Here is a 13,814-nt window from a genome sequence, read left to right on the forward strand (position 1 = left end):
CCTACACTTTGTATGTTAAAATGGGGCAGGAAGATGAGTGGCATTGCAGACAGCAGCGTACTGATCTCAGCCATGCAAGGATCACAATAATCTTTGGGTATAAACAAGTTTCATAACCATCTAACAACAAGGAGTGGTTGAAAAATATGTTTTGAGCTATGTGTGTAGAACAGGACATACTGTAGATTCACAGGGTCACAGTAGCAGAGAACTTCATGTCATGTTAGATTTTTGTAACCTCTTTTGGTTTATATAATATGACTTAGTCATGCTATTCCAAATTCTGATGGATTTCCTGTGAATGGAAGCACTGCTCTTATCCTCTTCACAGTGTGTCCCACACATGTGCTCTCAAATTGTAAGCACATCCATTTGACTCTTAAAAATGTGATTCAAAATATTTTTAACCTCCCTTAAAAACATAGATTATCCAATTCATTCAGTAGATATCTCGCCACCACAAAATCCATCATGTCACGAAAGTCAGGAAAAAAAGTGGGAAAAGCACGAGCAATAGGGGTGGACGGTATAACGATATGTATCACAGCAACGATATAAAGTTTCTATCGATAGAGGTTTTTCTGTATTGTTTATATTGATAAATATGTGTGCAGCGCAGTACTACTTACATTTATTGGCACTTTAGAGTGATTGAAAAACAAGCATGAATGAGAAAATAAAGTGCATGATGTAAAAAAAAAGTTAAGTGCAATAAGCAGCAAAATAGAATGCATTATTGAATGCGGTACTGTCTTGACAGTTGACACACACCCATAGATCAAGCAAAAAAGAAAAAGAAAAAAGCACCTGTTAGCTGTACATGAATTATGTCAAAATGTCCATCTTGGTGAGTATTCATGAACATTTTTTTTTTTTGGTCGGTTTTGTCTTAAGTGAACGTAAACATTTAGGAGAAGACCAGATGTATGTCAGTATTTTGGATCCTTGCAGTAGGTCTTAAAGTGACATCAGCTAAATCTATGTCCTTGTGTCGATGTTCTAAAAGCCTCACTAATATACATAATCTGGCAGAAATTTTGTTGTGCATGTTGTTGTAGGAAACAATGCCTGACAAGCCTGCTATACATTTAAAATCACTGCTTTTAACAACAACTGAGGAGGTCAACTCATGGTTTGTCTTGGTTTGTGAACACATACTTTCCTGTGTCAGGCATGGAAGAAATATGAAAACAAAATGAACCAAAAGTTAATGTTTCAAGTGCTATAAATACCAGTGGTTTTTCTGCCCTGCTATTTTTAGTGCTCACATCGCCTTCCAGACACCAGCGTCACACAGTTTCCTCACTCATACTCAGGCAGCGCTGTCTGTTGCAATCAGAATGAGTCTGAGATTAAGATACACTTCACACAGCGTTTTCCCTTTAAAAACACATTCATGTTCTATTTATTGCTTTTACTGCTGTAAAGTTGTGCAAAAAGTTGTCCAAAGTTGTACTGTATATAGGCGCTGTATTTGGTCTGTAATGCTCCCACCTTTGTCCTTAAGTGTTCACAGTGTTAATGTTTTTAAAAGCTTAGAAAACTCTTAAGGAAGAAAATGCTTAGAGTTTGCCCTTTAAACACCCACCCACACTACTTCGAATGTCATTTGCATTCCTTGGGCTATTTTTATATGTTTGTGTCACTTTAGGAAATGAGTGGGCAAGGTTGTTAATGATGACTCACGAGCAGAGGGAGGTGGCAGCTCCTCTGCATCAGTTCATTGAAAACTCTTGACACACTTGCTAGGCAAGAAGTGCACATCTGTGCAGCTGCCTAGATATCAAACTGAAATAAATAAAACAAGAAAGCAAGATGTAATTGTAGTGTGATGAGCAAGAGTCACATGATCAACTGTTTTGTTCTGTTTTTGTACTGTGTTATTCAGACATAGTATGATTTTTTAGATATCAACTTTCAAAATCTTAAGGTAGTAGTGTTAAGTGTAGTGTTTACTTTAATACATTTAGAATCTTTGTCTTAAAAGCAATATTTAAACTTTTTTTTTTCTTTTTTTCTTTTTCTTATAGATATTGAAACTACAGAGGTCTTTTAACAGAAGAGGAACAAGCTTGGATGAAACAACAAGTGAATGGACTGCTGAAATGAGTGATGGAAAGATACTGGCCTGATTGTCACAGAGGGACATCATTTACATTTTAAAGTGGAGCGACCCTTGAACTATGGAAGTGGAAGGACCTTTTATTTAGGAGTCACTTAAGTAACTCATCTGGCATGACAGCGTACATGAATGAAATTTAGCAAACACCCATCTTAAGAAACCCCATTGAAGTACTAATAAAAATGGAGCCACATGAACCTGCCATTGGCCAAAAATGCACCAAGGAGCAACGGGACAAGAACCTCTTACAAAGAAAATGGGTCTCTGAGCCTTCTGCTGTAACGAAAAGAAGTACCTTCGCAGATCCAGATGTTAAAAGACACTCACATCGTGAGCAAAGTCTTACAAGTGGGACAAGCCTTGCAAGCTCAACTCAAAAGTTTAGCTCTGGAAAGCTGATGTCATCTGCAGTGACACACTCATCACAAGAAAGTCAGTTTCAACAGGTTTTCCCTCGGCCTTACTCCTACCAATTGCCACATTCATACCCGCAAGAGCCTTTCCTTGGCGGTGCAAAGCCACAACCTGGGTTAGAGGCCCATGCCTGGCCTTTCTCTGGTCAACTGCAATCTCTGCCACCAGATGATATGTTTCCTGTTCACTCCCGCTCTCATGGAGTATTTCCCCGTCAGAAGTCTCAAGCTGGTTTTGGCCAGTTTTCCCAATCTGGACCTGAGCAGCCAGATGAAAGTCATAAGAAGGAACAAAAACCCAAGAAGCCAGGAAAGTACATATGTCACTACTGTGGCAGGGCATGTGCTAAACCCAGTGTGCTCAAAAAACACATCCGGTCCCACACAGGGGAGCGTCCTTATCCCTGTGTTCCATGTGGTTTCTCATTCAAAACCAAGAGTAATTTGTATAAACATAGAAAGTCTCATGCTCATGCTATCAAAGCAGGACTTGTTCCATTCTCTGAGCTAGCAACTCGAACAGACACTGATCAGGCATCTTCAGTTGGGGAAGCAGAAGCACACTCTGACGGTGAACAAAGCACAGACACTGATGAAGAAACTGCAGAAGGGGCAATGTTCCCTGAAAAACGTAGCCCACAGATATCATTCGAGTCTGACAAGAGCCAAATGGAAAGGGGACCAGCATATGCAGACCCAGCAGAGGAACTGTCCGTGGCATCTATGAAAGTGCCTATCTTAATTGTTCCAAAACAAGGGGTTCCATCCCCTGCCACAGATTGTCCCCAGTTTACAGACATTAAAGGTTCAGTTATTGGTGGACAGATGGGCAGAGGAGATGAGTCTCATACAGTCAAACAGAGACTTGCCTTAAGACTCACTGAGAAAAAAGACCAGGATTCAGAGCAGTCACAAAATCTCTTAAGCCCCCACAGCAAAGGTAGCACTGATTCTGGCTATTTTTCCCGCTCAGAGAGTGCTGAACAGCAGATCAGTCCACCCAACACCAATGTAAAGACATATGAAGAGATAATGTTTGGAAGAACTTGGTACCACAGAACCAACTCCAGATCTAGACAATCAGTCACAGTTGGGATGGTAGCTATTGCTAGTCAAGACACTAATATCAACCAGTCTAGTGCCATGCAGGAGTTGGCCATGGGAAATATATCAGAGGGTCATGTATTTTATCAAAGTGATTGTGCAGAATTAGTTGCTGGATGTGACCCAAAGCATTATCATGTTGGCTCTTGTCAAACTAACACAGGTCTTCTTGAAGCACCCTCCGATTCAGGGCCACTTATTAGAAGCAACTCAATGCCAACTCCTTCCCCTACCAACCTCAATGTCCCACCAAGTATAAGAGGGAGTCACTCATTTGATGAGGTGATGGCCCAAGATGACGTCTTTTACACAGCAGCTGTGGGTTTAAAGAGGTTAAGGAGACAGGGTGCCTTTGAACACTCTGCCCAAGAAGGGCATGGAGAGTCTGAGAACTATGGGAAGATCACAGGTCTGATCTCAAGTTTGAAAATGGGAGAGAGGGGGTCTTTGATGCCAGAATTTAAAGGCTCTGGCTCAGAAATGGCTTGCCCAGAAGTACGTACAGCATACACTTCATATGGTACAAAGGTGGGAATGACAGAGTTCGCCACAAGAAAACGGCGCATGAAAAAGAGTGTTGGTGAAGAGGAAGATTGCCTTGGACAAGATGATGGCAGTCGGAGTGGCTCTACTGAAATGACAGGGGACTATGACCTAAGACAGGGAAGTCAAGATTCTTCCAAGGCTGCTCCTGCTAGTAAGGGATCCATGTTTAGAGCACACAGTCCATCAGACAGTTTTGACAGAGGCTCATGTATAACTCCAGAGGATGTGGTACTTGTGCAAGATTCAGACACAAAGACTGTTGGAAATGTAATATCTGTCATTCAACATACTAATTCACTGAGCAGGCCAAACTCATTTGAGAAGACTGAATCAATTGAACATCCATTTTATCAGCCAGATAAGCATGCTGGACATCTTTCTGAGCAATCAGACACAGACAACATTGATGATGTGCAGAGCCCTGAATCTCATCATAGATCAGAAAGCATGGAACATCACCAGCAGGGTGACAATGAGCATGGATCTTTCTCTTCTAACCCATTGTATCATATGCCCCACAAACTTGTAAGACAACCCAACATTCAAGTGCCTGAAATAAGAGTTACAGAAGAGCCTGACAAACCAGAAAAAGAACCTGAAGTACCAGTGAAAGAACCAGAGAAACATGTTGAGGAATTTCAGTGGCCACAAAGGAGTGAAACATTGTCCCAGCTTCCTGCAGAGAAGCTACCCCCAAAGAAGAAACGTCTGCGTCTCGCAGATATGGAGCACTCTTCTGGGGAGTCAAGCTTTGAGTCCACTTGTACTAGCCTTTCAAGAAGCCCTAGTCAAGATAGTAACTTATCTCATAGCTCAAGTTTTTCAATGTCATTTGACAGAGAGGAAAGCATCAAATCTGTGTCCCCAACTAAACAAGATGACTTTGCTAAGCAGTCTGAGTACTTAACTGTTCCAGGTAGTGGCCATTCTCTGTCTATACCAGGCCATCATCAAAGAGAGATGCGACGCTCCTCATCAGAGCAGGCACCCTGTGCTTTGCCCACTGAAGTACCAGAAATACGTAGTAAGTCATTTGATTACGGAAGTCTTTCAACCGGTTCAAGACAAGGAGAAGTATACGCAAGTGCTTCAGCTATGAAGGAGCGTAGACGAGGTTACCTGGTTAGACAGGCATCTCTCAGTGTCTATCCTGAAGTAGTGGTTCAAGAGCCAATCTCAGAGTTGAATATCAAGCAAGAGCATTCTGACCACGTTTCTCAAGCTGCTTTAATTGGTACATCCTATTGTGTAACTAGTGATATGGCAAGACCCAGAAGAGCTACACAGTCAGTTCTAGGATCACATCACTTGCTGCAACAAAGCATCAGTGAGGACAGCCAATCTGAGGATCTTTTCCAGAACACTCCTCGTTTGCCTGCACAGCTTTCATCAGATAGTGAGCATTCAGTGCATGAGCACATGACCCAGGATATAATACAACACTCTTCACTTCAGAGCAACCTGGCAACCTCACCCTTTTTGCCATTTCAGCCAATGCTCTGGCATCCTGAATCAAAACAAAGAAACAAGCAGCACCTGGCGTTCCAGACACATCAGTTACAGAAACTACATATCAAACAGCCAAATCTACAGCCCATTCTACAGAAACCATACCAACCTCCTCATCAAATTCAAGTGCAAACAGACTCAAAAACCGATGGAGCGAGTCACAACTATCCATATCCCTCAAGAGCCTCCCCACAGCAGCTTGGGGTCTTGTCATCTAAAGTGCTGACTACAAGCTTCTTACAACAAGTTCAGCCAATCTTTGCTACTCAAAGTGCAGGTTCACAACCATCACTCCCCGGAATGCTGGTTCCAGTCAGGATCCAGACAAATGTGCCATCGTATAGTAGTGTTATGTATACAAGTGTTTCACAAATTCTTGTCACCCATGCTCAGAGCACAAATTCTATCAGAGTTATATGCACAGACAATATGTCGACAGCTTCACTTACAGGCACTGCATCAAAGCACCAAGTTGGCATCAATTTATCCAAAATATTAGGACATTCAGAAGGGTCCTTAAATTTTCCAATATGGAAAGTTCCTGAATATTTACCTGGGAGCCTTAATACAGGAATTCCTTTGTCTCTGACGTCAGGAACCATCTCTACTACAGATGCTTCCTCTAGTATCGGGGGGAGTAAGAGAATGTTGTCGCCAGCTAGCAGTCTTGAGCTTTTTATTGAAACCAAACAACAGAAACGGGTCAAGGAAGAGAGGATGTATGGACAGATAGTGAAAGAGCTAAGTGCAGTTGAGCTGAGCAATTCTTGTGCACCGAAAGATGATAAGTCCCCCAAACCTGAATTTTCAAAGAGAGATGACTCCATAGATGAACAAGAGAGGATGTCCTCATCTCCTCCCACTGATTTCTTGTCATCTAAATTCCTTGGGTACCCATCTGCACCTCATTTACCTGATGTGCCTCCAAAAGACAACTTCATTCCACCCTTGCAAATTATTACAAATGTGGCTAGCAGAGCAGATTCACCAGAAGAGCTTGATATAGATGAGTCTACCCCAGAGGCAAGCTCAAGCCCACAATCAGTAATTTCCTCTAGTGATTCTCCAGAAGAATCAAAGCAGAACATGGGTAACAAGTTCCCAGTAAACATGCTGGTGCAGCTAGCAGCCAATCAGGGTGGTGGAGCTGTTGGTAGCACTCTCCTACTCACTGACCTGGCAGATGTCCATCAGTTTTTTCAATTCCCAAGTCTTCGCACACCAACTAGTGTCAGCTGGTGCTTCTTAAATTATACCAAGCCAAATTACGCACATACAACTCCCCTAACCTCTGTGTATGGTTCTTGGTGTGTCAGCTCTTACAACCCCAACCCACTCAACCTCAGCACCAAGGCCACCCTGGCACTTCTTCGGTCTAAACAGAGGAATAACACAGAGATGTATACAATGGCTGCTATGCATCAACCTGGCACTGGAAAACTTGTTTCATCCCTCCGGTGGAAACAGAAGTTTGAGCAGGTAGTCCTGACTTTCCTAAAATATACAGAACAGTTGTTTTTTTAAGTAATAAAAATTTAATAAAAAAATTATATATTTACACATAACAATATACATTTAATTATATTGATTTTTGTGAGTAAATACCCATTCTAGAGCATTTAAAAAGTAATTTGTATAGACAGATAATACATTGATATATTGTGCAAAAATATTGAATTTACAACTTGCAAACTGTAAAATTAGGAAATGCTATATATTTTGCTAGCAAAATATGGATGGAGTTCACTATGACTCATGTTGGGTCAGCCCAACCTAAAGCAACTATATAAAGTTAAAGAAACAATACACATTTCAGCAAATTTTCCCTTTTATTTAGTTACATATATCATTTTAGGGAAAGCTTACTATTGTAATTATTAATATAATTTGTTATTGTCAAAACATTAAAGTTGCCGGTTGCTCATTTTTAAATTTCTCAGATAATAATACAAAATTAATGACAAGAAAATGTACCGACCAGCTTGTTGCTTATGTTTTATGCTTATGGTTTTAGGGTTCATTATTCAAACTGTTTTCTGTTTACAATTCCAGTTAAAGCCTGAGCTTATACAGTTTGATGTTGGAAAGTTTGGGAAGAAAATGAAGGGAATTAGCTCAAGAGACAGGGGAAAAGAGGACCACGGAGAAAAAGAAGCTTCTTCAAAGCAGGCTGAACCCACTCGCATCAAAATCTTTGAAGGAGGGTATGTGAAGATGTATGGTTATTTTTGAACATCTATCTGAGTGTTCTTTATAGAAGATGAGACTCCCCCTTTTCTAAAATCCAATTAAATTTTAATACTGCTGGGAAACAAATATTAGGAGCTGAGGAATCCAACATCTATCAACATACAAATTCATTTAATGGTGCCTAAATCGGTTAAAACTGAAGCAGCTGAAATGACCATGACAACAACATGGTATTTATTAGACAGCGTTATTTGATTCTTAGTAATATTATTGTTTTGTGTTTTTGTATCATAATATAGATTACACACGTATTCTGTACATGCATGTGCCTTTGATATATATTTAAAATGAAACTCATGCTTTTAAAATATTTGCTGCTCTATATAATATTATCCTGTGCTGGAGCAAAAACTTAAATCGATACAGCTGTGAAAATAAAAGAATCATGCCTTCCAAATATATAACATGAGCTTTTTGATGTGTGTGATTTCATTCCTCATCAGCAACATTCACCAATATATTTGATACCTTCCAATAATTTTAATAACCCTTGCCTTGTTTTTATTTCAGGTACAAATCCAATGAAGACTATGTTTATGTGCGTGGCCGAGGCCGGGGAAAGTACATCTGTGAGGAGTGCGGGATACGCTGCAAAAAGCCGAGCATGCTGAAGAAACATATTCGCACACACACAGATGTCAGGCCATATGTCTGCAAGTTTTGCAACTTTGCTTTTAAAACAAAAGGTGGGTTTTCTTATCCTTATCCATTTCCAATTACAACACATACAAATACACACATAGTGTCTAATAGTTTGAATAAAACCATGATTCATATACATTTTAAGAAATGTAAAAAAAAAAAAATTAATTGGCTGTGCAACAAAAGATCTCTACTATTTTATTAGAATAAATTGAGGGTTAGACATAATTTTGGGTATGCCAATGCAAGCAATTCAAACACTTTATAATCTGTTTTCAGGAAACCTTACGAAACATATGAAGTCAAAAGCTCACATGAAAAAGTGCTTAGAGCTTGGTGTGTCAGTGACATCTGTGGATGAGGCGGAGGCAGAAGAACCAGGTATGATTTTATTGAGAGGAGGACCCAACAATGCAATATATTTCAAGCTGAAAGTGGTACCAGTACGCCATTAAGAGGCAAAGAAACCCAGTAGCATTTTTAGGCCAATATTTATGCATTTGTGTTCAAAGGAATGAATTAAACGCTATTTGATTTCACCACACCTCAAACAATGTTGACCTGTGGAAGTCATTTGAGAAACTGTTCATTTTTTAATTTCTTTCATTTTTTTCCCAGACACCACTGAAGAGGTCCAAAGAGCATCAGAGAAGATGGGCATGTCAGAGATAATGGCAGAGCACCAATTCTCTGACGCTGATGACTCAGAGGGTGCTGAAGAGGATGGTGATGAAGTTGATGAAGATGACGATGACGATGACGAGTATGATGGGGATTCAACACCGAAAACACGGTCTCGAAGCACCAGCCCACAGCCATGTGCCATCCCCTCACACTCCATTACTGTCGCTGCTTCACAAGAATCCACCCCAGAGCCTCTGGCCTCCGTCTCCAAACAGCCTCTTTTCACTTATTTCACTAGTCTGCCCAGTATTCAGATCACCCAACTCATGGCACCCAGTGAGAAAGCTGGAGAGGCCCAGATGGCTGAATACCAGAAGCTCCTTCAAGGGGCTCTGGGTGAAGATCACAAAAACAGACTGGATGTGCCTAGCTCTATGGATGAAGACCTGGAACACAGCTCATCCTCCTTTGACTTCTCCTGCTCCCGCCTGTCTTCACCAGGCTGTGATTCCTCCCCTCTTCGAGAAAGCTCACCTTCCTCTAGGCGGTATCTGTCCCCTCGAAGGGACCTCTCCCCACGTGGCCGTTTGTCACCAAGGCGAGAAGCATCTCCCCTTAGGCATATCTCCCCCAGGCGGGATGTTTATAGAAGGGATTTGTCACCAAGGAGGGACCTTTCTCCTAGAGGACATCTCTCTCCCATCTCCCAGACAGGACGGCCGACATCCCCAGGAAGGGATCTCTCGGGTAGACTTTCTCCCAGAAGCCGCAGGGGCATGATCAGACCTGTGTCCCCCAGGAGGGCTCTCCATTATCAAAGTGGCCAATGGGCGCTCAGCCCCAGTCCACATGCAGAGATGATATCATTAAGCCAAAAGACCAAGGGCCATGCAGAATTGGAGATGGTAAGTTTTTCACATTTCATTTGCTTTAGAAAATTAATATACTGTAGCAGTAAACACTGCACTAGCTAGGCAACCATATCCAGTCCATCTCAAAATTACTTTGGCGAGTTTTCACTTTAGGGATAAAAAGTCATTGCTGTTCAAAATGAGTAATAATAATATTAATATTAATATTAATATGCCAAAGGAAAGGCGATATGAATTCAGTATATGTTGGATTCTGAATGAAACATAGAAGGCTCAAGTATACAATTGCAATATAAGTGTGGACAATTGCAGTGATAGCCAGTTGTGTCTCAAACAGGGCCCAACTAACAAATTGCCATCATACAACAAAATGGAGCATTTCTATTTATACTGTGTACTACAGTAGTTAATTAAGAACCCTCTGGAGAAAATGGAAAACTGCAGTGCCCATACAGTGTATGCAGTGTAGTAATTCATTTCAATGCTACCTGTCTTTTTACCATGAAGCTAGGGGGATAATAAGACAAATGAACAAGGTCTATTATTTAAGCTTGGCCCTTTTTACTGGCAACTGTTGTTTTTCTTCTTTGTGGTCTTGTTAAATTTTCCAAACTTTCCAAGAGGTCCAGTTTAAATAACTGTGAAACAGGCCCCAGATAAGCAGGATAAGTATTTCAAGAATTCTTTGCAACTCTTATCATCTAACGTGAATTTAGCTTCACAAGGATTTATTTGAACACTGCTTTTTTGTGGAATTTTGACAATATGCAATGTAAATGAACCATGTCTTCCAACTGTTTAGGACCAGCGAAAGACATCTTATCTTCAAGGGGATGCTCGCAACACAGATGCCTCCAGCATCCACCAGGGATTATTTAGCCACCTTCCCCTGCACTCCCAGCAACAGATCCGCACTCCGTTCTCCATGATACCCATTGGCGGCATCCAGATGGTCCATTCTGTGCCTGCTTCTGTCACAGGTCACCCCCACCCTACACGCCTTCCCCTGCAGAAGAGCACCTCGGAGGAGTCCAGCACCAGTGAGGTGTCCTACCACCTTTCTGAGGGCAGAGGGCCCTCCAGCAGAGGACCAGAAGACTCACCTCAACCCCATGAAAAATCCATGTCCCCCAAGGCTCCATCACCTTCCTCACAAAAGTCACGAGAGGACAGCACTGACATGTCTGACAAGGAAAGCAGGCAAGAAGAGTGCATCCAAACATGCACTAAGGCAATTGCATCGCTGTGCATCGCCTCCGAGGAAACCCCCGAGAAATCGTCAGCTCCCGTTGATCCTTACCATCAGCACACATTATCTCACTCACCCGCAGCTCAGCAAGACTGTGCGCAGAGAGCGCAGCACTATTGCAGCTCAGAGATCAGTCACCCCCTACACTCCAGAGCAGAGAGCAGTATGTCTGCCACATCAAAGACTCCCACAGCAAGCCATCCCACTCTCTACAACACAGAGACAGCAGAGCGAGTGTCTGGCCAACAGGGCCGTGAAAAGAGGCCAGTGACCATAAAGAAAGGCAAAGATTTAAAGGACGCTATTAACAACAGGTGAACAAGGTAGAAGGGAGAGTGGTAAATTATGCTAACACAAATTTTATATTTACAAATGTACAACCATGTGCACATGCACAAAATCAGTCTCGAAAAAACAAGTGAACTGATTCCGTGGTTTCAATGTACATGTATAGCATGCCTTTTATAACATGGTTTGCTATCTCAACTATAATTACTTTCTTATTTAAAGTTTCAAAGAATACATATTATATACATATATATATATATATATATATATATATATATATATATATATATTAACTTATATATGAGCCTGACCAAAATTGCTTATGGACTTCGTCTGGTACTTTTAAAAAATGTACAGATGTGTGTGCCTTTTCTTTACTTTTTGCTTATATTCTTATAAGCATTAAACAGGAAGACATGTAAATATATATCGATTTTTGTGTACCCCGCTTTGTAATAAATGCAATTTACCGTCTTTTTGGACACTTTAGGTCTGAATGATGTGAAGTATCAATACATGTAAGGTTGCACTAAAACATATTTTTATATGTGTGAAATTAAATGGCTTTTGTGTACAGCAGCAATTCTATAATACTATTTATTGTATCTTGTTTCATAAATTGTACATTTTTCTTAATGTTGTGGATGCCTTTTCTATGTAAAGCATGGGTTTTGCTATTGCATAATTAGAGCAAAAATTATGTACATGTAATATGGCTTTATATATTAGAAGTATGTGTGCATATACTTCTCAGTAAACTGGCTTTATTTAGAATTCTATATAATTTAAGTAAATGTTTATATACCTAGTATACAGAAAAAAAAAACAATATATCTGCACATATGTTTTAGATTGACACCCGCATACAGTATGGTAGTTGGTTCTAAGTGCTTGTACCCTTCTCTTTCCTATTGGCTGGTAGGCTACACTAGTTGTGATTTCATCGTTCACATTTTAAATGTAGAACTGTTAAGCATTAAGCAAGTGAATCAACTTTCGCACTTCTGCATTTCCTCCACCACTTACTGAGGTAGATGTGAAAGGTATTTTGATCTTCTGTGAATTATGTTGCTTGAAGTACTTGACTTGTTGATGATTAGTATGGGAACATTCCAACAGATGTAAATATTGGATGCCTACGGTTCTGTACGCTCATAGCCATACATATTCATACATTGAAGGAGTTCGTCATGGGCCATGTCATCAGTCCTCAAACACTTTTATAACTATACATACAAAAACTCCAATACTGAGAACTCCTAAAATGCACCTTATGTTTCCTAAACCTTCCTAAAGAATCCCAAATTATATCACCTTTAGTACTGGGATTGGAATTTTATATATATATATACATGTTTTGAGTTGAAGCAACCTAACCGAACTGGAGTATGGAGCCAGTGCACTCTTGTGTGTATATCTGTATTTTGTATTGTGTGTATATGATCTATGTAATTGACTCCTTTGACATTTTTGTCAGTAGTCCCTGCTATCCACTTAACTGTATTAACATGTCTTTAAAACCTAAGGTATCAAAAGCACAAATCATTGTATTGAAACAAACAAAAAAGAATAAAAGACAAACATAATTATAAAAATAAAAAAACATAAAAAGGGTATCTTTGTGATTTTCAGTGGAAAAACTATGTACAATATCGGTTTTGACGAATCACAGCACAGGTGAAAAAATTACAGATTGCTGTTTTCAAATAAATACAACTATGGCAACTTTGCATGTCCGTGATGTCTTAATGCTTTTCAAAAATGCAAATGCTCAAATTCTTTTTCAACTTCTGTAAAAAGAGAGGTGAAGAAAGCAGAAGACAAAACAAAGAATTTGAAAGGGATCAGAAACATGATCAGATGGATGTCAGTACACAAAGACGTGTCTCGCATTGCTAATTTTAGCAGTCTGACTGTACACATAAAAACTGTATTGCCAAAACGTTAATACATGTTGACACAAGTAGGTTGATGTGACATCTTTTGTGCATTTACATATCAATCTTTGCTTTTTTATTTGTTTTTCTGATAGTCTTATCAGTCTTTCAAATTATTTTTAATCTCAACAGCAAGACAAGTAGTTGTAAACTAATAATCATTGATGTGATGATTTGTGTTCACTGATTTTTTTTTATTCATTTTTTTATCTTTTAAGACAAAGTAAGATTGACCTTGAACTTTTTTAAATATTTCCT

The 13,814-nt window shown here is 40.0% G+C and overlaps 1 protein-coding gene across 3 annotated transcripts in view; it reads left to right on the top strand.

The window, feature by feature from the left end:
- Positions 1–13,349, top strand: part of hivep2a (HIVEP zinc finger 2a) — a 72,502-nt gene extending 59,153 nt beyond the window's left edge. For all 3 annotated transcript variants that reach the window (XM_082148136.1, XM_082148135.1, XM_082148137.1), the window contains 6 exons: positions 2,031–7,173; positions 7,747–7,898; positions 8,455–8,630; positions 8,866–8,967; positions 9,205–10,115; positions 10,885–13,349. In XM_082148136.1, coding sequence (XP_082004262.1) covers positions 2,305–7,173; positions 7,747–7,898; positions 8,455–8,630; positions 8,866–8,967; positions 9,205–10,115; positions 10,885–11,649 — 6,975 coding nt within the window. In that variant the 5' untranslated portion in view covers positions 2,031–2,304 and the 3' untranslated portion in view covers positions 11,650–13,349. The remainder of the gene's footprint in view (positions 1–2,030; positions 7,174–7,746; positions 7,899–8,454; positions 8,631–8,865; positions 8,968–9,204; positions 10,116–10,884) is intronic.
- The last annotated feature ends 465 nt before the right edge of the window (positions 13,350–13,814 follow it).

This window comes from Leuciscus leuciscus, assembly GCF_965113295.1.
Source record: "Leuciscus leuciscus genome assembly, chromosome: 19".
In the NCBI taxonomy this organism is placed as follows: Eukaryota; Metazoa; Chordata; class Actinopteri; order Cypriniformes; family Leuciscidae; genus Leuciscus; species Leuciscus leuciscus.